Source organism: Vigna umbellata, chromosome 7 (genome assembly GCF_029865625.1).
Source record: "Vigna umbellata cultivar VRB3 chromosome 7, Vumbellata_1.0, whole genome shotgun sequence".
In the NCBI taxonomy this organism is placed as follows: Eukaryota; Viridiplantae; Streptophyta; class Magnoliopsida; order Fabales; family Fabaceae; genus Vigna; species Vigna umbellata.
Window position 1 is genome coordinate 47,904,238 of NC_142171.1, and position 27,492 is coordinate 47,931,729.

At 32.9% G+C, this 27,492-nt stretch overlaps 2 protein-coding genes across 2 annotated transcripts; both read right to left on the reverse strand.

The window, feature by feature from the left end:
- Positions 1–4,346: 4,346 nt before the first annotated feature.
- On the reverse strand, positions 4,347–5,419 carry LOC148196465 (uncharacterized). Its single transcript, XM_088094199.1, has 3 exons — positions 5,310–5,419; positions 4,976–5,233; positions 4,347–4,887 (listed from the first exon to the last, which is right to left on the reverse strand). Exons 1-3 carry the CDS (start codon positions 5,417–5,419, stop codon positions 4,347–4,349), a joined length of 909 nt encoding a protein of 302 aa, XP_087950325.1.
- A 127-nt stretch (positions 5,420–5,546) lies between these two features.
- Positions 5,547–6,707, reverse strand: LOC148196466 (uncharacterized). Its single transcript, XM_088095396.1, has one exon. It carries the CDS (start codon positions 6,705–6,707, stop codon positions 5,547–5,549), a length of 1,161 nt encoding a protein of 386 aa, XP_087951522.1.
- Positions 6,708–27,492: the final 20,785 nt, after the last annotated feature.

Below are 27,492 nucleotides of genomic sequence, written 5' to 3' on the forward strand. Positions count from 1 at the left end.
AAAGAACTCTCCGTTCACCGTCCGGCCAAGTTGACAGTGGTTCCCCGGGGAACTCTCCGTTCATCAACTTAGACTTTCATTGTGTTTAACGAGGCTAGGGATGAGATAAGGCGGACGTCCTGTCATTTTAATTAATCATTGAAAACAAGAATACAAGTTGGATAATTCAACTGAAATAAATTTCAACTGAAATAAAATTTCAAATGTGTGGCGTTCCAAGTGTTGGGAATTGGCTGTCCGTCCGACCGTTGCAGCCTGTATGCCCCGTTTCCTAGTGCTTCGACCACTCGGAATGGTCCTTCCTATTTCGCCGCTAGCTTCCCGTGCGTAGAAACTCAACGGGCCTCTCCAACCTTCCTCCATACTAGATCTCCCTCTTGAAAGCTCCTCGGCCGCACCTTGGAGTTGTACTTCCTCTCTACCATGCGCTTGCATGCTTCAGCTCTTAAGGCCGCCCGGTCTCGGCGCTCGTCTAGAGAATTCAGCTCAATCCTTAGCTCCTGGTCGTTTAGCTGTAGGTCTTCTACTTGTCGTCGCAACGAGGGCTCCCCTAGCTCAACTGGTAATATAGCGTCAGTGCCGTATGTTAAGTTAAAGGGAGTGTCCCCGGTCGTCCCATGAGGCGTGCATCGATAAGCCCATAGGACTTCAGGTAGCTCGTCAACCCATGCTTCCTTTCTCTCTCCTAATCGCCTCTTGAGCTCGGCGACCACAGTCTTGTTCATTACCTCCACTTGCCCGTTCGTCTGGGTATGTTCCACCGAGCTGGTGACATGCTTAATCCCCAGGCCCTTGAAAAATTCGGCCAGTTTCTTGTCAATGAACTGGCGGCCGTTATCCGTGATGATTGTTTGAGGGAGGCCGAAACGACATACCAATCTCCAGCATAACTTTTGGACCTGGGCGGCCGTTATGGTCGCCAGAGGTTCGGCCTCCACCCACTTGGTGAAATAGTCCACGGCTACTAGGAGGAACTTCTTCTGGGCCCGACCTATGGGGAATGGTCCCACGATGTCCATGCCCCATTGAGCGAACATCCATGGCGACGTGATCGTATGCAAGGCGTGAGGAGGCAGGTGGGTGTTGTTGGCATGCGCTTGGCAACTGAGGCACTTCTGGATGAACGTCTTGGTGTCTACTTCCATGGTCGACCAATAATACCCTGCTCTCATCACCCGGGCTTTCAAAGTCCGCCATCCGGTGTGAAAACCACAAATACCGTTGTGGAGTTCGTCCATCACATAGCGTGCTTCTTCCTTCCCTAAGCATTTGAGAAGGGGGGTGGAGAACCCTCTCTTGTACAGGTTGTCCCCCACAAGTAGGTAACGAGCGATCCTCTTTGCCTCACTCGGTTTGACGGGCGGTCCGTCATCCTGCCGGGACATGATTTCCCTGATCTCAGACCGCCAGTCTTCCTCCTTGTTTGAAACCGCTAAGCACTCGATCGAGGGTTGAAGCAGCACCTGACGAACGATGGTCGTTAGCTGTCCCTTTTCTTTTCCCGAGTTGAGTTTAGACAACATATCCGCCCGGGTATTTGCTTCCCTTGGGATGTGCTGGATGTCAACCTTGTCGAACGACCTTGCCAATTCAGTGGCGCGGTGAAAGTATCGTTGTAGTTGCTCCTCTCTCACTTGGAAGTCACCATTCATCTGGCCGACGACTAGCTGTGAATCCATCCGACATGTGATTCTCTTTTCCCCCATGTCTCTTGCCAACTCTAGGCCGGCCACTAGGGCTTCGTATTCCGCTTGGTTATTGGAGACCTTGAACTTAAATATCAAGGAATGCTCCAATAGGAATCCGTTGGGACCTTCCAACACTACGCTGGCCCCGCTAACTGATCTTTCGGACGCCCCATCCACATACAAATTCCACTCGTCTTGGCTTGTGGGAGGTAAATCGGCCGCAAAATCGGCTAGGTGCTTGCCCTTGACCGACCCTCTCGGCTCGTAGCGTAGGCCGAACTCGGACAGTGCTACCACCCATGCCTCCATGCGTCCCGCTAGGTCTGGTTTCCTAAGGATTTTTGAGATGGGGAAATCGGTTCTAACGACGACCTGGTGGCTTTGGAAATATGGCCGGAGGCGCCTTGATGCGTTTAGTAAAGCAAGCGCTACCTTTTCCACTTGCTGGTAGCGGGTTTCTGCATCCAAGAGGGTGCGGCTGACAAAGTATACCAGCCTTGGTTGGGGCCGTTCCTGTGTTAGCACGACACTGATGACCGATTCTAACACGCCCAGGAAGACATGTAGGTCCTCTCCTGGCATAGGGCGGTTCACTACCAGCGGGTTGAGCAAGATGGTTGAGCAGGATGGTTTTTTATATTTACAGTGGATCATCAAAAATAAATATAAATATAATGTATGATGAAATGAAATTGAGTCTTGTGTTGTAATTTCAATTCTAGGCCACCAGTATTTATATTATTTGTTGAATTTATTAAAATTAATATTTAAGACTTACAAAAACTTTATTTCTTTCATTTTTAGAAAATAATTTATATCAATATATCAATATTTATATCAATATTCTTAGAAAATATTTAAGACTTACAAAAAAAAATTAAGAATAATTTATATCAATATTCTTAGAAAATATTAAATATATAAATACTCTTTTATTATAGGTTTAATCCTTTTCGACATCCCTATTTGTGTAGGAATGTCTCAGATAGGTCCTCGTTTTCTAAAGTGTATCAAAATGGTGCTTAATTTTGAAAATTGGGATCAATTAAGTCCTTCCCATTAAGTTGGCTGGACGGCGTTAAAAAAATTGATGAGTATGATGCTGAGATGACGAAATGTTACTGACGTGGCATTGACCTGGCTTAATGGTGAGTTTTTCAGATTTAAAAAAGTGAAATTTCTAAATCAAAACGCAACGTTTTGATTTTTAACATAAACAGCGAATCTTTTATGAGAAGGAGGAATCCCTAAATTGAAGAAATCCCCAAATTGGTTGACGAGAGCGAGGTTCGTGTTGGAGGTTGTTGACGCAGGTGGGTGGGTTTAAGAACGTAGTTGTTCGACGCAGGTGGGTGGGTTTAAGAACGTAGTTGTTCGAAGACGATGTCGAAGGAGCATTCTTGTTGTTCGTCGACATGCACTGTGTGGCGGAAGGAGAACCGTAATTTGTGTTCACCGATTTGCCACTGTGGACTCAGATGTGCGATGAGAACTGCTAAAACTGTGAAGAATCGTGGCAAGCAATTTTGGGGATGCTCGAAGTATAAGGTATGATTTATTTGACGTTTGTATTATGTGGAAGTGTTTTTGAGAATGGATTGTTGTTTATACAGAGTGGTGTGAAGAGGGTGGTTGCAACTACTTCAAATGGTTCAATGATGTTGTGGAAGAGGAAAGGGGCAAATGCTTGAAGTGTGAAGGAAAGAAAGAAAGTTCGGTGCACAGTGAAGAAATGGATAGTAATAGGAAAATTTTAGTTAAGTTTGAGAAATCTTTGTTGGTTGTTCAGAACTGGATGAAGGTGTTGATATTTTTGGTTTTTCTTTTATGTGTAATAAATACAATTTGCGTATCAATGTTGATGAGAATGGGCTGATGGGTTGTAACCGTGTTGTACTTTTCTTCCATTTCAATGAAAGTCAGACTTCTTATTAGTGAAAACTTTATTTTTGTTATGAAATGTGATGAGTAAATAATGTTATTATGTTGAAGTTGTAATGTTTTTATGAGTCTAAAAAAATATGCATATCTGAGGTGTTTTTATGAGTCTCCTATCATACACCTGCGTCATGCATATCTGAGGTGTTTTTATGAGTCTAAAAAAATCTGCATTGCTTAGGGTCACTTTTTTTCGAGCGTCCTATTCTCGCTGGCCGACCGTGCACTGAGCGTTCTCTGTGGACGAGCGTCCTCTTTTCGCTGAGGGAGCGTACTCTAGTGCGTCCACATCTTTCTGAGCGAGCGTCCACTGTGCGTCCAGACTCAGCGAGCGTCCTCTTCTCGTTGGGCCAGCGTCCTCTCGTGCGTCCATAGGGCGAGTGTCCTGTTCTCGCTGGACGAGCGTCCTCTCATGCGTCCACAGGGCGAGTGTCGTGTTCTAACTGGACGAGCGTCCTCTCGTGCGTCCACAAGGCGAGTGTCCTGTTCTCGCTGGACGAGCGTCCTCTCGTGCGTCCACACTGGACAAGCGTTCGTTCGGTGGTAATACAATTATTTAGAAAACAAGAAAAAAAAAGAGGATTTAACATAAAAATTAGCATTATCAGCTGTGTAATACAAAAAGATTACCAAAGTACTGTCTAATACAAAAAGAGCACCAAGTTGTTGTCTAATACAAAGAGACATAAAAAAAAACATTAGATTTGTTCATTTATCCCCTTAAACTGCAGCTTCTTCTTGATTTGATGATGGGATGTTTGGTTGAGTTGATGGGTTACTTTGTTGTGTTTGTTGAGAGTTGAAATCAGTTGTTTGTTGTGCTTTGGTGCAAGAAGTCCTGTTGTGGCCGAGTTCCTTACAAATGCCACATCTTTTCTTTAAACCACCCTTCCTCATTCTTTTGTCATCCTTCACCAACTCCCATTGCTCCAACCTTCGCTTCTTCTTTGGTCTTCCAGGCAAAGTTCTTTTTGGTGGAGGGAGAACATCTTCATATGTGGTAATCTCCCACAGATTGTTACCATTTATTGGATAGACAATTGAAGAGTATGTTTCTTCATATGTTGACTTCCTAAAGCAACATGGAATGAATTCCTCTGCATCAAGATTAAGGAATTTAATAGCAGCTAAGGAGTGGCAACATGGTATGGCAGTGATTTCCCACTTCCTGCATGTACACAAATTTTCATCTAAATTGACTACAAATCTGTCACCAGCTTGGGACACATGGCGAACTTCAAAAATCTTGTTTGCTGACCAGCTGTAAAATCAAAATAAGAAACACATTATAATCATAAACCACTAACACATTTTAAAAGAAATCATAAGTGAACAAACCTCATTCTTACCACGGTATCCAATATTTAGTTAACTGAGACTCCTTCTTTAGTCTAGTCTTGATTTTTGGACAAATGTTCCCAGAAAGTGATTGACTTTTTGTCCTGTTAGTTGCCCATCTCTTCATCAAGTAAAGCCGGATTTCCTCCATCATGGTTACAATTGGCTTAGACCTTGTATGCACCATTACACTATTGAAAGCCTCTGACAAGTTGTTAACCAAAGTATCACACTGAGGCTTGCTGCTAAATCTTGATCTTGACCAGTACCTAGAACATATATATGTTCATCAATGTTACTGTGAATATTTGCCAGACTTTTAACAATAGAAATTTAAATACAAACCTGGGAGGAATTTTTAACAAGTATTTGAAAGCCTCATCGTTAAGCTGTTTAATATTTCTCATTTCTGCTTCCCATGCTTGTGGATGGGTTGTTGTAGCTGCCTTCCACATCAAACGCTTGAGTTGTTTTCCAGGGAATTTCTTTCTAAAATTAGCGTATAAGTGCCTAACACAGAAACGTTGATCAACTCCAGGCACCACTTCTTGTACAGCTTGTAGTAGTCCCTGTTGAATGAAATTATGACAGTGTTGTTAGAGATATGATTTCAACCTCAAAGATAATTAACATAATTGGGGAATAGGTCATGTGCATTACCTTTTGCTGGTCCGACATGAATGTAAATGATGAACTTACTTCCTCCCCACCGAGATCTTCAACCAGAAGTTGAAGGAACCATTTCCAAGTATCCTTGTTCCCTACTTCCACCACGGCATACGCAAGTGGTAACATTTGATCATTTGCGTCTCTACCAACAGCAGTTAACATTTCAACACCATATTTTCCTTTCAGAAAAGCACCATCCAACCCAATTATTGGCCTGCAGGACACAAAACTATCCTTGCAGGCCTTTAGACATGTATAAAACCTCATAAAACTGATTCCATCCACATTCTCTTCAACTTTGACTTTTACTGTGGATCCTGGATTACGAGCTAAAACCTCATTGGCATAATCATAAATCCTTCTATATTGGTCTTTGAAAGACCCATCAACATGGTCTGAAGCAATGGCCTTTGCCCTATAAGCCATACATCTAGATACACCTACATTCCATTTTCGATTTATCTTCTCACGAATTTCCTTTCCCTTTACTTGGGGATTTTCTCTAACAGTTTTTTCCAACCTTTTACTGAGCCATTTTGCATTAAGTAATCTTAATTTGTGCTCTCTACTACATCTGTGGTCATCAACAATAGTCCTTAATTGCCACATATGAATGGCTTCCATATAAGCACAATATGCCATCCAGGGGCACTCTCCTTTAGCACCCATACATTTTAGCCTCATTCTCTTCTTATCATTTTTAATATATTTAATATTTCTGCCATTTTCTATTGCATATGTTTTCATGGCATCCACAAAGTCTTCCTTCTTAGCAAAATAAGTTCCCACATCCCATTTATAATCTACCATTGTCTTAGGCATGCAGAAGGTTACAAACTTCCCATAACCCTCCTCTTCATCATCTTCTGCTTCACTTTCTGCTCCACTGTCTAATTCATCGGATTTCCATTCATCATCGGACAAACCTCTATGATGATCACTGTTCATTCCATCATCCACATCACTATCATCAGATTGCACATCAACTTCGACATTACCAAACCAATTTGCCACTCTATCTCCTACCTCCTCTTCTAAATCACACTCAACATTAACATCAATCAGACCTTCCATACAGTCGTAATTAACCTCCTCATTGCCATCATCATGACCACTACTGGTCCAGCTTCGAACATCACAACCATCCTCTTCAACCTCACCCACACCAACATGTGTTTCAATTTCTCCTTCAACAACATCATCATCCTGACCTCTCTCACCTTCATTGACAGCCACCTCAAATTGTCTTTCACTGTGTTGTTCACATTCACCCCCACCAACCTCTCTTTGAATTTCTCCTTCAACAACATCATCAGCCTCAACTCTTTCTTCTGAAACCACAATAGTTTCATTGATTCCATCACACTGCCCTCTCTCACCTTCATTAACAGCCACCTTAAATTGTCTTTCACTATGTTGTTCACATTCACCCCCACCAACCTCTGTTTCAATATCTCCTTCAACAACATCATCAGCCTCAATTCTTTCTTCTAAAACAGGTTCAACAACCATACCCCCAACTTCCTCTTCACCTTCACCCATAACCATACCTACAGGTTCAACTTCTACTTCTTCTGTATTTTGAGGAATATATTCTAACATATTTATCACCTCAGGTTCAGAGACATTGTGAACAACAAATAGATGAACCTCACCATTAAGCCTGGCTAAGGTAATCATGTGCATGGCTCCTATGTCATCCAACAAAGGTTCCAACCTATTTTCCAAAACAGAACCACCACCAACGCAGTACAACAACTCCTTAAACCCATCATAACCTAGACCTTTTACTACACTAACTACAAGGAAATAGCTCCACATGTTTGGGTCAAAGGATAAACTTGTACTCTCTCCCCCTCATACTTAAGTTTTCCTTCATTTATGAACTTCCCACCATGGTGAAAAACAACTTCAAAATTTCCTTCCATTACGTACAACACAACAATTATATTTTAACCTATAAAATAAGAAAAGACTTTAACAATGGGGGACCACATTGCAACCCACCACAAAAAAAAAGCATTAACAATATATACAAACCACAACCCACTGAAAAAGACAATCAAACAACGCTTTAATAACGAGGGACCACATTGCAATCGAAAACGAAACAATATACAACATACAACAGTGTACGACAACCATAAAGGACAAAATCATCACAAAATTCAATCAAAAGCACATTTACTAACCTGAACACATGGTTCACTTCGAACACTTTCGCCACTGCTTTCCACGTGCTTCACCGTCAACACCTTCTTGATTCTACCGAAATACCACCGATAGATCACTCGCAAATCTAGAAACGATACCTATTGTCCGCCAAATTGGAACCACAAAAGACAACCCTCGACAAAACCCTCATCAATTTAGGGATTCCTCCTTCTCATAAAACGTTCGTTGTTTATGTTAAAAATCAAAACTTGCGTTTTGATTTACAAATTTCACTTTTTTAAATCTAAAAAACTCACCATTAAGCCAGGTCAATGCCACGTCAGTAACATTTCGTCATCTCAGCATCCCACTCATCAATTTTTTTAACGCCGTCCACCCAACTTAACGGGAAGGACTTCTTTGATCTCAATTTTCAAAATTAAGGACCATTTTGATTAGAAAACGAGGACCTATCTAAGACATTCCTACACAAATAGGGATGTCGAAAAGGATTAAACCTTTATTATAATGTAAAACTCTTAATATTGTACAAAAATATATGTTTTTTTGTAATATTTTATGAAATTATAGATATGTAAAATATTGACATATAAATGGATAAGAAGTTATTATGAATGTTTTCTCCAAGACATTTTTATTGTAAAAAAAAGAAAAAAGAAACTTTAATTCCAATTTTTTATAAATTGCAAATATTTATATTATAGTTGGGACAGGAGTAAGCTAAATGCATCCAAAATACATGAAAATTGAAAATCTAAAATCCTATATACTCAGATGGAGAGAAAATTTAGAATTTGAAAAGAGGTAATGATGAGAAGAATAAAAAAATGGGCCTAATTTACACAAACATAATTTAGTTGCGTCATGCTTCTTCGGCCTTAATTGTGTTTGCTTTTCATGCTTCCTTCTATCCTTCACCGAAGAACACTTTTCAACTTTCATCATGCCAATTTTGTAATTTCTTAATACATAAATCCAACCTATGTTTAAAAACCTCAATTATTAGGATTTGTAATCCTAAACTTTAAACCACAACACTAACAAAAAGGAGTTTCGGAGAGATGAAATCAAAGTAAAAACATCAAACCTTAATCAAAGAGACTCAAAAACTAAAAAAAACAATAGCAAACTGTAAGGACCAATGTGCATAACAAAACTAATATCTAAGAATCTACTAACTAGAATTTTTTTCAGACTTAATTGTCACTCCATAAATCTTTTTTGAATTAAAATAAGTGTTTACTAAAGAAATTCTTAGGATAAGTACTCACAAATATAAATTATGATTAATTTGAAAATTAAAAAATATTTTTGCAAAACACATTTAAATTAAGGATAAAAATAATATTAAAATAAAATTGAAATAGTGAAATAAAATATTGTATAGATATAAATAATCATTTTTAGTTTAGTTGTCAAAAATAATTTTATAAAAAAAATTACTAAATTTATATTTCTTTTTCAAAATATAATAGTTATAGCTAATGAAAATTCTTCACTTTGCAACCCAAATAACACAAAAAGTTACCAATTTAATTTGAACATTAATGTTTATCTTTAACTGTATATTCTAGAAGATAACTCAAAATATAAATAAAATATTATAATATAAATAATTTAATATATATCTCTCTCATCATTTAATTTATAATTATAAATCAATTCCCAATAATATATATATATATATATATATATATATATATATATTTAAAATAACATTTAACTTTAAACATCAGAACACTTAATGATTAATTTCTAAATCTATAAATCCAATGGATGGGAGTCCACTCGTAACAAATTAATGGAGTAAATATTTGGATTAAAATTCAAGAGGAGAAACTTTAAATATATCTGATTTTTAAATTCTGAGATATTAAATTTAGAATAATTCTTTTTAATTCGTAGATTATTTTTCTTATATATTTTCTTACTTGCGCAGTTTATTTAATTTGTTTGACTCCAACAATCTTACAAATGTCATTTAATTAGAGAACATTTATTTATTATAGCACTTGAAAAAAAATTTATTTTCCGATTAAAAAGAATATTTGATAAAGGTATGATTATTCCACTATTCACTTTACACTCATCCAAACAATTACCAAAACTAACCTAAAACTCTGATAGTACTTAGTGGATCCTTTCAAAGCACTACAAATATTCTTTATTAATTGCCTATAAGTAATATAGGATTTTTAATTCAAAATCTCTTATACATGTAATATTTATTAACCAATTAGTAGATAATAATGTTAGGTTTATAAAGGTCTTTTATTACCATTTATCTTATTGTTACTTTTAGAAGTATTTCTATTTTATTCAATAAATATATTAAAAAAATATAATTCAATAAAAAATTTTAAATATTTTTATTATGAAACAATTTAAACTATTCTTATTTAGATCATATTTATCTATTATAATTAAATATTGATAATATGATTTATCTGGTTATATTTATTATATTATTAAATATTATTTTAAAAAAACATAAACTCAATTTAATTCTATAAATACAACTAATATTTTTTTAAAAGTACTCATTTTATAATGATTACTTATACTCTATTCTAAAATATCTCAACTCTTTTATGAATTTAAAATCATTGTTAGAATCTCTTTACACTATTAAAATAATCGAACAACCGATGTTCTAAAAAAATGGTGTCTTATTATCTAAACATGAAATTAAAATTTGCTATCACTTGGCTTAGTGTTCTCTCAATTTTATTGGAATTTAAAGACAAAGTAAACATGATAGCACTTTTTGATAGCAAAGAATCATGGTTGTATTATTATCCTTTTTGCGATCACCTAAACAAATTATTATTTTTGGCAAAAGCCCAAGGGAGATCTTGGTGGTTGTGTTGTGCAGTACAAATAAATCCTTTTTAGTTGTTATTAACTTAAATCATTAACACTTTAAATCAAATTTTAGTTATTAATTATAATATATTAATTTAACATATAAAAATAATAATTCTTTTAACTTATTTAATTAAAAACAATAATTGTCAGAACCAGTAAAATCAAATATAAGAACCAGTAAAATTCACGCACGTATTGGTTAGTGGAGTTCACGTGTCAAGATGGGGGCTCGACACTCAGATGACGGACGCCAGGTGTCAAGCGAAGAGGATTCGAAAATCAGTTAGTGGAAAGCAGGTGTCGACTGAAGATGGGACGTTCGTTGTGATGTGTGCAGCAAAACTTGGATTTTCAGAAAATCTGTTCCACTCTCTACATGCACCCTCTTTTCACGTTTCTGAAGAACCACATTCTCTCTTCTTTCTCTCTACATCCTCTTCATCTTTTCTCTGAGAAAACACTCACTTTCTCTTCTCCGATCACTATTCCGGCACCATAGAAGCACTTCCGGCGTCAAGAGCTTCCAGATAAACCGTTCGGTTTGTGAAGCTGGGCTGGTAAGTCCTTCTCTTCGCTCTGTCGTTCGTTTTCCTAAACATGCAAATCCAGTTCTGGGTTCGTGTGTTAATCACCATTCTTAAAATGAGTGGTTCTGATAATGTCGGGTTGTCACTTGGTGTAGTTGGAATTGTCGAGCGTTGACGGTAGAAGAACATGTAGTGGTGAAATTGTATTTCTGCGTCTGGAACGTACGTTCACGCTCAGAGGTAAGGGAAGCTTATTTAATTTAATTTGTATGCTATTGTACTGTATGAACATTCGTTAGTTGACTGAATGACTGTGATGCATGATGATTGATATGATTGGATTGCATGAACGTTCGTTTATTTAATGAGTGGAAATGAAATATGGCTGAGTTATGTTATAATGTATGAAAGATATGAACCTTATATGATATGAATTGTATAAAGTATGAAAGTTGATTATGATGTGAATGTATAAAGATATGAAACTATATGTTAAGAAATGAGACAAATATAAATGAATTTTGAATATGAAATTTCTAATATGAAAGTGTACGTTCGTTACTGAACGGTCATTGACCGTTCGGTTCTTCTGGTAAACATAGTTGAAATGGGATTCTTTCATTTGGAGAGAATCCTAGTTGAGGACGAGCGTCCTCGTGTGGTAATACTATGCTTGAGCGTTCGGCCAAGCACAGTTGTATCTGAGTATCCTGTGATAACTTAAATATATATATATATATATATATATATATATATATATATATATATATATATGTAATGGTATATTTTCGTTGTTCGTAAACACTACTTCAATAGTATCTGACTATATTTATCAAGTCTTTTATTATAAGTTCATTAGTGTTTGGTCTTACACCAAGCGCTCGTACTGAGTAGTGCTCGGTCTTACACCAAGCGCTCGTACTCGTTTCTTGTATAATCTATCTTGATGGAAAATAGTGTTCGTCTAACTTCAATAGAATTTTCTTCTATACCGTGCTCGGTCATTGACTGGCATTCGGATTTCTTGATGTAAATTCAAATAAACTAAATATTCATAAGCGTTCGGTTTCTTCAGGTGAATCCTTCTAATTATTCTTCTCCGAAAGTCTTGAAGTGCATACGTCCATTTGATTCTGGCCTAGAGCCTTAGTATTTGGCCTAGTTCTTTCTGTGTCCGGTTAGAACTCTCAAGGGTCAGTTCATCTAAATTGACTCACTTTGTAATTAGCGATCTGTTCTAAGTCGTTTCCGTTATATATGACTATATTCGGTTTCTTTCTCAAACCAATAGTGGTCACCTCTGTATTATTCTATTCTGGAACGGGAGACTTCTCTGTCTCGTTCCAAGTGTTCGTCCTCGTTCTGAGTAAGGATTGAACGTTCGGTATCGAGTATCCATAAGAATCTTTGAGCAAAGATGAAATTTAACTTATTGGTAATGAAGGATGAATTTGAGAAAAGTGATAATGAAAGATGAAATTGAGAATGATTATGAATGAAATAGGAAGAGAATGTGATATGAATGAAATGATGTGGATTTGAACGAGCGTTCCAGGGAGGAATGACTCGTGGATGAATATTGGAATTTGTAAAGTATGACTGTGGGCATGCTAATGCTAGCGGTTCATCCTGATGTTCCGTGAGTACTTGTCCTCACGTAGAGGAGGGTAGGTCATGTGTGAGAACAACAGGAGGTTCTAGTCCTTAGGGGTACTTTGGACAAATAAGACTAACCTCGGGTGGCAGCTGATGAGAGTATTCCAGTTACTACATCACCCGGGTGCACGAACGCCTGTAGCTACGCAGATTTCATACAGTCCGGACAATCAGTCTAGTAATAGGTTTTGTATGATACGTGCGTTGAAATTCTCTTGTATGTTGGATTGTTTAACATATATGTTTATACATGAATTAAATTACATAAGCTTACCCTTTATTTTCCTGTGTTGTCTGGTTTTGTACGTCCGTCCTTGTCATTGCAATGATCATCCGTGTGGATGTGAGCAGAAGGAGACGAGCTGTTGGAAGAGGCGCTGGAAGAAGAAAATTTGGAAGAAATTGAAGTAAAGACTGAACAGTAGGACGTTCGGTCAATAGTCTAGTTATAGTAAGGTGGTCGTTCGATCACCTTCCCTTTTGTTAAGTATGACCGTTCGGTGTTTTTCTTTTGTAAACCGTTCGGTCAGGTTTGCTTATCTTGTACGGCTTAAATCTGTAACTCTTTCTGTAAGGCCGTTCGGCCATGAGCGTACGCTCGACTCTAATATAAGACTGATCTGGATTATTATTAATGTGATTATTCTATTATATAGTTTATTACTGTATTTTTGGATGTTACAATAATTATTTAATTAAAGACTTAAAAAACATTTACATTATTTAATGTATTACTAAGCAATTTTTAAAAAATTAATAAAGTAGGAGATTGAGTCAAAATTTTAACAGTGCGCCAAATTAAAGCCGATAAACCGATGCACTTTACCATCTAATCTTCAATGTTTCTTGTATAAATATTTTGGTACAAGAAATAATGAAAGGAAGAAACTTCAGAAAATAAATTAAAAAGAGCATTGTCAATACTTTTAGTTAAAAGTTGAAAAAAAATTAGTAATTTGAGTAATAATATTAATACGTGTTAAACAAAGTGATGATAAGTAATTAACTTTAAAAACATTAAATTAATATGAAAAGAAAGCACTTATGTTTTCATGAATTACTCATCCTCAAAATCCATAATCCATATTCTTTGGTGATGGGTTTTCGGGGGTCCACATGATGGATTTCCATGAAATTGGAATTATTTTATACATTCTTGTTAATGGGCCAACCCAAGTAGACAAGACAATAATACAAGTTAATGGGCTGAAATATTCTCCTGTCTGCTTTTTGTCTTATTTCATTAATATATGAAAACAAAATAATAAGCCCTAACAGTTTTTAATTCTCTATAAAATAATTACCAAAAACATATAAAAAGTCGGTCCAATTAATATGAACAATTAAACATCTTAGGTTTTTTTCTTTGGCTTCTTTTTTACAAATATTAATGGTTAATATTTTGCTAACGTAAAGAAAAAAGTTGAATCTAAGATATAACATCAATAAGATTTAGATTTAATCACATAAAAAATTAACATCATTCTCTATATTTAATGTATTTGACAAATATAAATGATTAGTATTTTGCTAACAAAGAGAGTTGAACCTATAATTTCTCTAAGATACAATACTAATAATAAGATTTTGATTCAATCACATAAAAAATTAACATTATTTTTTATTTAATATTTTATTTTTTTATTTACTTAAATTCACACTTTAAATTTTCAACGGTTCTTCCATTTTTTTTTTCAACTAAACATGTAAAAGATATGTCCTTAAATGTAAGACATTGGTGAGGACATTTGGTATACAAATGGTAGTTTGCTTTATCAATATAAATAAATACGTGGAGTGTAATTAAAGGGTACACAGAACTCTCTTTGATATTGTGACATCTTACAATTTAAATTAAAAATTAGAAACAAATATAATAAAGAAATCTAATTTTTTATACAGCTTATAGTCTTTGTCGGCATAACATTCGTTTTTATTTTGGGTAAGTTTACGTTTGGTTTGGTTAGGTGTATCCGACCCTTTTTGTTTCTTTACCATAAAACGTTAGATTAATCAAATGACATAAAGTAGAATAAAGTTTTAAGTTATTCTATTGTTTAAATTTAATATAATAATTCATCAAATGGATTCCATGCCATTCTATTCAAAACTCTTATTTATTTATTTTATACATTCAGAAGTCTTACTTCCCAATTTGACGGATATCTAATTCAATTATAACATATAGTATAATATAGTATATTGTCTACTTGTATGTAATTATAATTTTGACCCTTTTAATTTAAACCCTAACTGATTTCTCATTTTATACATTGTATCCTTTTGAAGCCATCCAGGTAGCATATAAATATTTTTAATCATATAAATTACAACACTATGAAAATTTATTTAAATTTTTGAAACAATATAATAAAAAAAATTAATTTTTAATTAAAAATGTATTTTTTATTTCATTTCATACATAAAATATCTACTCTACTCTACTCAACTCACTATGAGATATTAAAAAGCATGCCTTCTTATTTCTTTGCCTTTTCAAATTAATTTCTAGTTTTATTATGTTCTTTCTCCAACATATCTTTTTGCTGTGTCACCTAAAGTACACAAAAAAAAGTATCATAAATTTGAGATGCATGAATCAGTTCAAAGTTCGTAGAAACAATTTTTTAATAGTAATCATACACTTTTTAATTCTAAAATTCAAATATAAATTATATATAATAGAAATCACACGGAATATCATAAAAAAAATGAAAACTTAAATAAAATCATATTAAAAATAAGTAGGGTCATTGGTTGGTTGTACATTTGTCTAGAATGATCATGCCCTTGAATGTCTTCAACATCAAACACTGCTTTGTCCCCTCTCTTCAATCGAGAAAATGACCCAATTAAAATTAATGATTGTATTATGATTGTAGATTATATCTTATAAACAAATTTATTATGTTGTTAAGAAATTTTCACCCATAAAAATCATACACCAATAATGCAAAGAGGTGCATTTCCCAAGTATGCATAATAGTAGCAGTGTTGAGGGACAGGGTCTGAGAAAGACATGTTAACAATGTTTATCCATATCAGGGGTGCCCTCAAAATTGGAGGACACATGAGCCCAAAACCCCCAACATTATAGACACAAAAAGTCATAATAAAGAGGAACAAGATAGACTCTGAGCATTTGGTCCCTTGGTCTTGGTGTAGAATGAAACGTGTACACATTCCCTTCAGAATAGGGTATGCTGTCCTTATTCCAATAATAGCATTTAAAAGAATGAAGAATAATACATAAAGTTGAAAAGCTTATTAGATAAGTGTTAGCCTATTTATAGATGCTAGAAACTAGACAATTTTATTTTTAAAAAAAATTACAATTTAAGATTGTTTTTTTTATCAACTTGAAACAATTTAAACTATAATTATTGGTGTAAATTTTTAAAAATTACAATTTAAGATAAACAGTGTTAACATGATCTAAATACAATGAAATTGTAACAATATGACACAAATTTAATGTTAGTAATTCATGTAATATGACATAATTTTAATCTTATTATGGTAAAATTATGTTAGTATGATACAATTTTTTATATTGAAAATAACATGATTTATTTTAGATTATAATTTTTTAAAAATTTACAATTGAAATGCTGAAAAAGCAATTTAAAATCATTATAAGGTAATTTATGCCTTAGTTAAACTTGAAGTATGAACAATTTTTCCTTTGTTTGACTTCCAAATGTTGGTCCAATTGAGTTATACAATAAGTCCAAGTCTACGAAGGTGTTATTCCATACTTTTTTTTTACATGGTTCTGCAAAATGGTTGCTAACGTAATTATAATGCTAAAAAAATATTTTTTTTATATGATTGTGTCATAATTTATGAGACATGGAATCGAGTGGATGTGATGATTAAAGCACATGCTAAAGTCAATAATCTTGGCGTTGATGTTAATGTATGATATCTCCTCGTAGTTTCATCTAAGTTATTAATTTGAACTTTGACCAAATGAGTTTATTCACTTTTTCATTCTGTAATATTAAGTTTATTTAAATCATTAATCTATTTGTTTTAGTTTTGTTTGCTATATTGAGATTCATCATTAGTACAAAAATAATGTATAAATGTCCAACTATTAAATAATCAATTTTAAAAATGATTGGTAGTATTTTTGTAAATAAATAAAATTATTAAACGTCGTTTATAATTATAATTCGACGTAAAAGGATATAAAACGTCGAATTTAGACATTAAAAGGTTAGTGAATTTTCAATAAAAATTTGAGCGAGTGATTGAAAATTCATTCACTTTATCTTAGCGCGCGAGACCGTGTTCTCTTCTCAAACTTTTCTTGAACGAAGTTTGACGACCATCACATGTAATCTTTCTTTCATTTGATACAAATGCATGTTAATTAATTACTTTATGTATGATTTTCGTTTGTTTTGACCGATTATTTTCATGCTCTTGTCCTTCATAGGTGCATTCTGCTTTCTCTATCACTAGTGGTGACACTTTATTCTGACGAACCCACATTTTGAAGGTTATTGAAGAACTTATTTGTTGAACTTGTTTGTTGTTGTTGTTTGATTGAACTTGTTTGATGTTGGTTATTGCTGTTTGCTTTATATAATACCAAAAACTGAAATTTGTTGTTTTTCTGCTTTTCAAGTCTCATAGAATTGTAAAAAAGATCACAATTAATTAAAAAATTAAAAAGAAATAGATTAATGTCGTATATTGACAAAATTCGACGACAAAATTTGATGTTCATTTAGCGTATCCTAATATGACGTCGTTCGCGAATTCGCTGTTAAAAACCCAAAATATTCGACGTTGTACACAATTTGTGTACTAGTGCATTTATTACATGGAAATGGTATTTGAGAATAGATTGTAGAAATTAATTTAATATAGATTATATTCAAATCCGTAAAATTGATGGGATTAAGTTAAAAAACCTGACTAAATTTAATTAAATATATATTTTTTAGTTTGTATAAGTTGAGATATATAAGTGGATTTAGATTGGAGCAGTACATACATTTTATATACGGTTTATAAAATAGTAATTGTATTTTGAAAAGTAAAAATAATTTAGGAAAAATATCAAAATTATATTTTATTAATATATATATATATATATATATATATATATATATATATATATATATATATATATATTAAGAACCTAAAAAATAGAGTATTAGAATTGGTAGGAGTATTAAAATAATGAGACTGAGTACTTTATTATAAAATAATTTCATAATATAAATAGAATTTTCTAAACTTCTCTCATTACTTAAAACATTGTCTATCTCTCTAAAACACTATTTTCTTAACCTCTCTACAATCTCTAGGATATCTTACTTTTAAATCATCTATTTGACGATCAGGTGGTGTCTAGGCGATCCTTGCGACAAGGACTACCTATCTAACGGATTAATTTGTTGTTTAGAGCAAGTAAGTTTTTATTCTTTTTCTTGGTATTTTCTTGATCCTTGATCATGCATAGAGAAATTGTTTTGCATGTATCAATTTATCTTCTTTATTGGTTCTTGGTTGATTTAGAGTTCTAAGGATTCTGTTTATTTCAACATTGGGTGTTTTGTATGTTTGTTTAGAAATCTCTTGCGTTACAAGCAATCAGTGAAGCGTTTTGAGAAGTTGGACAGTTGGTTTAGAGGTAAGGGAAGCTAGAGTTTTCTTTAATTGATGTTTATGGTGTAAGTTTGATGTTTTATATGAGTATTAAACTGTTTGGGTGAAAATTTTGTGATGTGCTAGTTGTAACCAAGTTAATTGAGTGGTTTTATGTATGTGGTGATGAAATGTTGTTGAAAAGTGTATTGGTTGATTATTTGACTTGAAATTGTATGTTAAGGTGTTACAATTCTATTTGGAATAGTTGAAAACTTAGAAGTTTTGGTAGTATTTTGAAGGAAAAGATGAGGCTTTAGGTAGTGAAGTTGTGAGACAAGGATGGTAACTTGGTTTAATGGAGTTGTGGTCTGTTATGAAATGTTTTGTGAGTTGTTCAAGCCTTTAAAGTGGAAGAAATATGAGATATGAGTATGTGGTGGTGGTTAGGCAGAGTTTAGCTTGGTTGAGAACTATTTTTTGGGGGTATTGACTAGTGAAAACGTAAATTATGAGTTTTATGCTCAAATCACTAGTGTAGAAAAGGCCTTTGACATCACCACTTAGACGTCTGACTCCCAAATATCAAACGTAAAAAATGACCGGTGGCATTTTTGTAATTAAAAAGAGTAAATAGACATCTGAAATTAGGGGGTCTGACGTCTATAGTCTATGTAGACGTCAGACAACTCCATTAGACGCCAAAAAGATACGTAAAAGTAAAAAAAAAATGAATATTTTATTACTATTAGACGTCTGGGTTAGGAGTCTGACGTCTATAGTCTATTTTAGATGTTTGTTATGGGGAAACAGACTTCTAAATACTCAGCTCAGAAATTTAAAAAGTCACTTTTTGACTCCATTTAGACGTTTGATCCCGCCACTCAAACTTCTAAAGCCATTTGACGTCTATTATGGGGGAACAAACTTCTAAATACTCAGCCCAAAAATTTAAAAAGTCACTTTTTGACTCCATTTAGATGTCTGATCCCACCACTCCAACTTATAAAGCCATTTAGACGTCTATTATGGGGGAAACAAACTTCTAAATACTCAGCCCAACAATTTTAAAAGTTACTTTTTGACTCTATTTTTAGACGTATGATCTCTCCACTCCGACTTCTAAAACCATTTAGACGTCTGTTATTGGGGAAACCGACTTCTAAATGTCTGCATTAAAACACCGCGAATGCAAGACAGCCATTACGCGCACTCACTGTTCATTATCTTCCTCGTGTTTTCTCTCCACGGGCTACATTTTTCAGGTTCGTTTTCTCACTTTTTCACCATTTTAAATTAATTTTACTTCAATTACATTACACTTTGATGAATTATCTTTCATTTGAACCGATTAAAATGCATTTTCGTTGGGTTTTTGTGCAGTTTTGCTCGTGTCGTTGGGCGGCGATTTCTTACGTTTTGCACTCCTTCCATTCCCTCTACTACGTTTTTAAAACCATCCAATACAAAAAAAAACGTACAATTCATTCTCTTCAACTAAAATATAAAGTTGTAAACTCGAATCACCATGAACCAGAAGCAACCCGAAAGGCCTCAAGCGGAGAAAGATCCAATCAAATACAACAACGTTTTAGACGTCTGATCTATTTAGGTCATAACGTTTATATAAACGTCCGATCTGTACAGGTCGGACGTTTATATAGACGTCTGACTAGGGTCCGACATCCCATCAACGTCACTCGAATAGACGTCAGGTCAGGATCAGACGTAAAAAACCCAAAATAACAGACGTCTAAAGTATTTTCTGCACTAGTGTATAATCTGTTTGGAGAGTGTTAGTAAGTCATTTGGGACTTGTTAAAGTCCCTAAGTTGTTTGAAATTGTGCCATAGCTGGTGGAATTCGAGTTGAGTCTCTAAAGTGAGGTTTTGATGAAATTTAGTGTAAAAGCTTGTGGTCTTTAAATTTAAAATGTGTTTAGGGTGGTTTAGATGCGTCTAGTTAGTTACATTTGATTCTAGAATACAATCTATGAGTGTTAAAAGTTGGGAAAGATTTATAGAATAGGTCAAGTTTAGGTAAAGGTGCTAATTCCGCAGTTTTGATGCTGTAAAATTATGTAGTCTCGCTTAGCGAGTAGGGTCGTTGAGCGAGAGGTGAGGGGGTCTGGACCACTATCTGTGTATTCGCACAGTGAGTAGAGTCATTGAGTGAGAGAGGTGAGAGGGTATGGACCACTGTCTTTGTATTCGCACAACGAGCTAGGTCGTTGAGCGAGAGGTTAGGGGGTCTGAACCACTGTCTCTGTGTTCGCACAACAAGCTGGGTCATTGAGCGAGAGGTTAGGGGGTCTAGACCACTGTCTTTGTATTCACACAACGAGTGGGGTTGCTGAGCGAGAGGACTCTTTGATCGCCCAACAAGCTTGGTCGTTGAGCGACTAGTCTAGGATTTGTTCGTATTTTATTTTTAGTATAATTCCTTGATAATCCTGAGTATGTTTGATTCTTTGAATGGTTTAAAAGTTCCTCTGTTATTATTATACCCTATTATATTATTGGATTGGAATTCAATGTGCAAAATATATGGTTCTAAGTATGGTTTCAAAGTTATGAAATTAAGTTTCAAGGTTGAACTTCTTCTTAGTGAGGTTCAAGTATGTTTAGAATGAATGCAGGGAACTAAGTCTTGGGAGTTATTCTGAAACTCTAATGGTCTTTCATTCTCAAGCAAGAGGTCTTAGTCTTGGATGCTTCCAGTGTGATCCAAGGCGTAGAACAAACTAACCTTGTGAGTGTGGTAGGGTAAGGTCCATTGACAATGGTTTTGCAAAGCAGTAGAGACCACCACAAGTGCACAACTTGCCATAGCTAGACAATCATTCTAAGTCTGGATAGTTCAATTTAGGTCTTAACATGTTTAGGATGTTTGAAGTTGGTTGTTATATGTGAATGAATTAAGGTGTTTAATATATTATAACATTGTATGAATCTTTTTATATCTAGCTTACCCTTTTGTTTGTGCTTGTGTTTGTATGTGGTTGTGTTCTTGCTTGGCTATGATCTTCCTATGGATGTGAGCAGAAAGAGATGAGGTTTCCTTGGAACGGACACTTGATGAAGGGGATACTACTGTTAGTTTTCTTTATATCAGTTTTGTAAATAGTTTTGTTTAGTCCGATTTGTATATAAAGTTTGAATTTTATAGTTATTTTTGAATAACTGTAAGCTTATACTTTGTATTATAGTTAACAACTGATCTATTAATATACTGATTATTATATAGTTAAACGTTATATTTTGGGATGTTATATATATATAAACATTATATCTAAAATTAAAAAGTAATTTTATAAATATATGAGCTTAAATTTTAAAAATATTTTTATTATTTGTTTTAGTTTTTGAAATAGGTGATGAAAATATTTATAAACTCAACATAAAATTAGATCATACCAAAAAATTGTATCTTAGAAATAAAGCTAATTCAATTTTCTTAAATAGCCTATGGTTGGATACGTCTATTTCAGAATTGCATAAAAAGTATTTCAATTTAATTTACAATTCAAGTATGAAAATTAATATTTTATTGATTAGAGAGAGTAGTGGAAATTTCATCTTTAGTTTTCCTCCATTTTAATCTTTAGTGCTTAAATCTTTTTTTTCTCTTTCTCATAAAAAAAACTATGGTCAAACTTGACCAAATTTCTGATGAGCAATAATTATAGATTGACTAATTTTCGTTTTGTTGCATTACTTCTTTTCTATGTATTTGCATTGTTCTGTGATATGATAGGTACTATCACCACCATATTGTCACGTTTTATTGAAAAGAAAATATCTCATTTTAATTGATATTTTATAAAATTATTAAAAGTATTTTATGATGTTGTAATCAATTATTTTGTTCATTATAGTGTTTATTTTCTTTGTCATGCAATGACTTCATCTTAATGTTTTTTTATACAGATTAAAAATAACACTAAATATTAATAAAGTGAGATTAAGATCTAAATAAATTATAAAGATCATATACCAATAATAAACCATTGTTTTCAATGCATAGCTGTTGTAGCAGCTATTATGTACCAAATCATTTTCTTATTCTGTCAAAAACGTCGTGTTATCCAACATTTTCCTCTTTAATGTACACATATACACAGACAAAAAGAAAATACCTTTTAAAAGAATTATATATATATATATATATATATATATATATATATATATATATATATATATATATATATATATATATATAAAAGTCGGTGCAAATAAGCTACAAAAAGGAATTGAAAATTTGAAACCCTAATTTATTTTATTTTCCCTTTTTTTTCTGGTCCACCCGATCCTCTATTGAAACGAACACTGACCACTCAATAAGGTATAACTCTTACAAGCACGGCCAGTTCTTTTGTTGACCACTCAACATCATTTTCATACAATTTTGTTTCAAATAAGTTATATTACTACAATTATTATTCTACCACACTTTTAGAAAATTCAACTAATAAAATTATTTAATACCATAAACTTCTTTTACTTTTATTTTACCTAATATTATTTTCCTCTTTTTATTTTATTGTACCTCAAAATTCTACGTCAATAAAAATAAATAAATTATATATACTTAAGAAAATACAAAGATGTCATAGTCCTTTAAGACAACAAAACACAATTCATTAATTCTCATCTTACAACTCAATTTTACAAAATTATTGTTAGGCTTGTAATTAATTACTTACTTATAACCCTAATAAATTACTATTCTGAAGCGAATGTGTTGATTTGTGAGAGGTAGTTGCTTTTGCTCATACTATGTATAGTTCCATACCCTTTTGAATTTGAGCTAACAATTGATACGTATTGGCTGACAAGTATGTGATTAGTGGAATAATTATTATTTAGTCTTTCTCTTGTTCGGATTATACCTAATTAAGCACCAAATGAAGCATGTGGGTTAAATTTGGTATTAATTATTAGTGGGCCATCGTGTAAAGTTTTATCTGTTAATTATGAATAAGAAGAATGATGTTAATGCATTTATGTTGTCATTTTCTTTGCCTAATTTTGTATGGGTCGATTAGGTTTCATGAACTCAAAAAGACCTACCTTTTGGTAACATAGAGACAGCAAGAAGAAGATGATGAGATGAAATAATCTCCATTAAAATAGTGTGCCACTTCTCTGTAAAGAAAATGACCTGCATAACAATTCATCCATCAAAACTCATTATTTCTATGTAATTTTTTTTATAAATTATATCAGTTTTTGTATTTTAAATTACAAGCATAAATATTATAATAGTATTTTAATCATTTGAAAAATTAAAAAAAAAATATTCTTATGGTTTCAGAAACTTAGTTAATAATTGTGAAATGATTTCAAAGCGTGCATTGGCCACGCGTAAGGCATAGGCAAGTACGCATTAGTGAGTGTTTGTTTGTAACATATAATAATAATTATAATAATAATAATAATAATTCTGAATATACTCATTACGCATTCTCTCCAATTTTGTCATCTCTCAATTTATGAATATTCTCAGGTTCTCAACTACTTTTTTGTTTCTGCATTCATGCTGTCACCAAAATTATTAGTTTTTTAAAAAGTTTAAATTTAAAAATTATAATATTGTTTTTAAATAATAATAATTTTGTTATACATAATATTAAAATAGTCTCATGTTATTCAAAAAGTAAAATTGATAATATTATTTGGCGAATGTTTTCCATAGAACAAAATAAGATAATGGAGGTCTTTCGAAAGAAATGTATGAGCATTTTTTTTCTTAATTTGTAAACAAAATATTCTTGAAAATGTTTCACATAATTTTATAAGAAATTTAATATTAATTTTTTTTAATGGATTGTAAATTGTGAAATGAAGTCAACAAAAGGACATGAATAAAGGAAATGGTATGAATGGCAGACCATAATGCTTTGAGAATGTTTTGCTATTAGTTAGCATTGAGATTTTTGTAGACAAAATGTACGTCACATGTCAACTTAGTGTTTTCTTAGTCAATCTTCTTATAAAAAAAGTTTGAAGAAATAAAAAATTACAAATTATAATAATAAATTGTAACCTTACATGTATTTTTTAAATTTAGATTTAATTATTATACATAATAATATTTTCTATTTTAATGGATAAAATAATACCTTTTTTAAAAAAATGAGGTTGAATTACTTAGAAATGGAACTGAAATAATTTTTAAGTAACTTTGATATATAGTTTTGGACTTAAATGGAGAAATAGTTGTTTAACCTTCTTCCACCCAGATGTTCCTTCTCTCTTTATTTTTGTTTATTTCTTCTTAATTGGTGTGTTTGATTTTATTTCAAAGATTATATTTAAATTTAAATAAGCTAAATACAAATTAGTAAAGGTATGCTGTGTGAAACTAAGAAGTAGTTGTTGATACTAGTAACACTAAATATTTAATCTTTTCGGTAAAATTTGAAGTTGAAGCCTTGTCAATGAAAAAAAAACTTAATTAAAAAAAGTAGTTAAATATGGAATGCTAGAGTTAAGATAAAAATTTTGAGTAAATGTTTTAATATATATTAAATTAAGTACTTAATAGAAAAAAAATCAATAACTATGATTGATAACAAATTAATTTTGGATGAATTGAAATTATTGATATAATTAGAAAAAACCGCATATAATATATACTAAGTAGGTGAACATGCATATTATATTAATTATTATAAGAATATTGTAGTTTAATGAGTGATGTTTGTAAAGACTTAGAAAATGATATTTTATAAGTGATAATAGTATAAAAATAGTAAGACTCGATTATTTTAATATTAAAAGATTTTAATATAAATAATTTTGTTATAAATGGGTTTTATTTGTCTATGTTTATCTGTTTGAAAATTAGAGACCGCTTGAGTGATCAGAACGACGAGATCTTCAAGTCTAACTGATTGGTTTCTTCACTAGAGTAAATTTGCTTTCTGCTCCTTTCTTTGGTCAGTTTTATTTTTTCTTACATGTTAGCCTTTTTTGTTTTGCATATTAAGTTTGAGTCTTCTATAAGACTCTCTGTTGATCAGTGGTCCTATCAATATACATTGATCATAATTTTGTTGCTTGTAGGCATAATTAGTGTCCTTTGATCTGTGGGAGTTGTTTGGGTTCATTAGGGTCGTTTGATCTTCTAACAGGTAAAGGAAGGTAACTAATATTTGTTTATTTATTTGGAGGTTCATGAGTCTACGTTCTTGCTTGAAAAGTTGTGAAATTGATGATTTGTATTGGTTTGTTTTGAATGATTTTGGATTTGAAATTGGTTTTTGATATGATGAGATGTTTTCTTAATGGTAATTGATTCTTAATAATTTGTGAATGATAAGTTGTTATTTTGGTTGATCAATTAGTCACAGAACTTTAGTTTGACAATAGGTTATGGATGGTTGATTTTGGTCTAAATGAAGGTTTTGATAGGTAAAATTTTAGAGGAATGGTCTTAAAAGTAAATTTGTTTGTTTGGTGTTCGCCTTGAGACCATTTTGGACTTAGTTGGCCATACAGTGCACTATAAATATGGTTTAAAGCATGAGAAATCTGATACATGAGTGTTGGGTTATATGATGATCAGTTGAATCTTCTTTACTGACCAAATAACCAAATTGGAATCCAATTTAAGTTATGAAACTATTTTTGAATCAATTATACTGTCTAAGATTTCATTTTGGTCATTTGAACATGTATTAGGGGCAACCAAATCAAGTTTCAAAGTGATTGTCATCTAGTATAACGTGGCGCTCAATATTGCCAAAATAGAGGGCAATTTGTTCTATGGGTGTTGAGCGCTCCCTTTGGACGTTGAGCGGTGCAAAACCCAAGAGCAAACGATGTTGGGGTGTTGAGTGATATCTTTGGCATTGAGTGCCACTCTTTTAGTGGTGTTGGCGTTGAGCGCCCTGTTTGCTGTATTCGTTTTTGGTTTTCTTTTCTTTTAAGCTTTATCGAGTTTAAGTTGTCTTAATGCTTTAATACTTATTATGAAGTATGAATTGATTTATAATATGAATTGGAAACAAGATTATGTATATGATTATGTATATGAGTATGTATAATATATGATGATGACGAGTATTAATTTTAGAAAAATACAATTTCTTCAAAAAAATTGGAGATAATAAATAATTTTTGTATTGAATCTCAAACAGAAAACTAAGGCTAACTCAATGCAACAACAATCACAAATCAAACAAAATAAATCAATATGTTTAAGCATATAATTAATCACATATCTAACATACAAAAAATAAATTTTTCTATTAAAAAAAATATAGGCTCATTTTAAAAATAAATTTTGAAGATAGTAATGGGAACCTAAGAATGTAAAACACGAGCAACAATGGAGGAAGATGCAATCTTGGATGAGTTTTGGAAAGTTACACAATCCACCACAATGCAACAATACTAGGAGAACAATGACAACACAAAAAAACCCAAACATTACCAACAAAGAACAAAGAATCAAGGAAGACACAAGCTCAACCAACGTTGCCAAAAAAAACAAAAAATCACTCATCAACTCTACGTTGAGCGGTGGTGAGAATGAAGGTGCTCAACAAGTGGGCTTCAACGACAAAAAGGAAGGTCCTCGAGACCTCCTTCAGTGACGTCGGTGGCAGACATTGGAGATCTCTTTGACGTCATGAAGGAGAACGGACGGGGGGAAGGAAGCTGCAATGAAGACTATGGCGTTCGTGAATCTGTAATGGGTTTCACAAAGACTTTCACAAATTATAGACACAAACTTGACCAAGGTGAAACTTTCGCAAAAATTAACTCTAGGTAGAGTTTTAGACTTTAGTTATTATAAAAATTGAAACATAAAACATAATAAATTTCGATTTACTTATAACTAAAGTCTAATCCTCTTAGCTCAGTAAATATTTTGAAATTTTAATAAATTTTTAAGTCTTGATTATCTGCCAACCGAAACATTTAGGTTATATAGGTTTTGTTTTCCAAAAATTGAAACTCATACGTTTGTGGTCAGATAAAATAGTTAAAATAAATGATAAGTTTGAAAATTTTGCA

What these genes read in the sequence shown, in the direction of transcription:
- LOC148196465 (XM_088094199.1), bottom strand. Translation starts at nt 5,419, where the DNA reads ATGTGGAAGGCAGCTACAACAACCCATCCACAAGCATGGGAAGCAGAA. An exon ending in TTGTTAAAAATTCCTCCCAG is followed by an intron (nt 5,234 to 5,309) that starts GTTTGTATTTAA and finishes TATATGTTCTAG; the next exon opens with GTACTGGTCAAGATCAAGAT. An exon ending in ACTAAATATTGGATACCGTG is followed by an intron (nt 4,888 to 4,975) that starts GTAAGAATGAGG and finishes TTGATTTTACAG; the next exon opens with CTGGTCAGCAAACAAGATTT.
- LOC148196466 (XM_088095396.1), bottom strand. Translation starts at nt 6,707, where the DNA reads ATGGAAGGTCTGATTGATGTTAATGTTGAGTGTGATTTAGAAGAGGAG.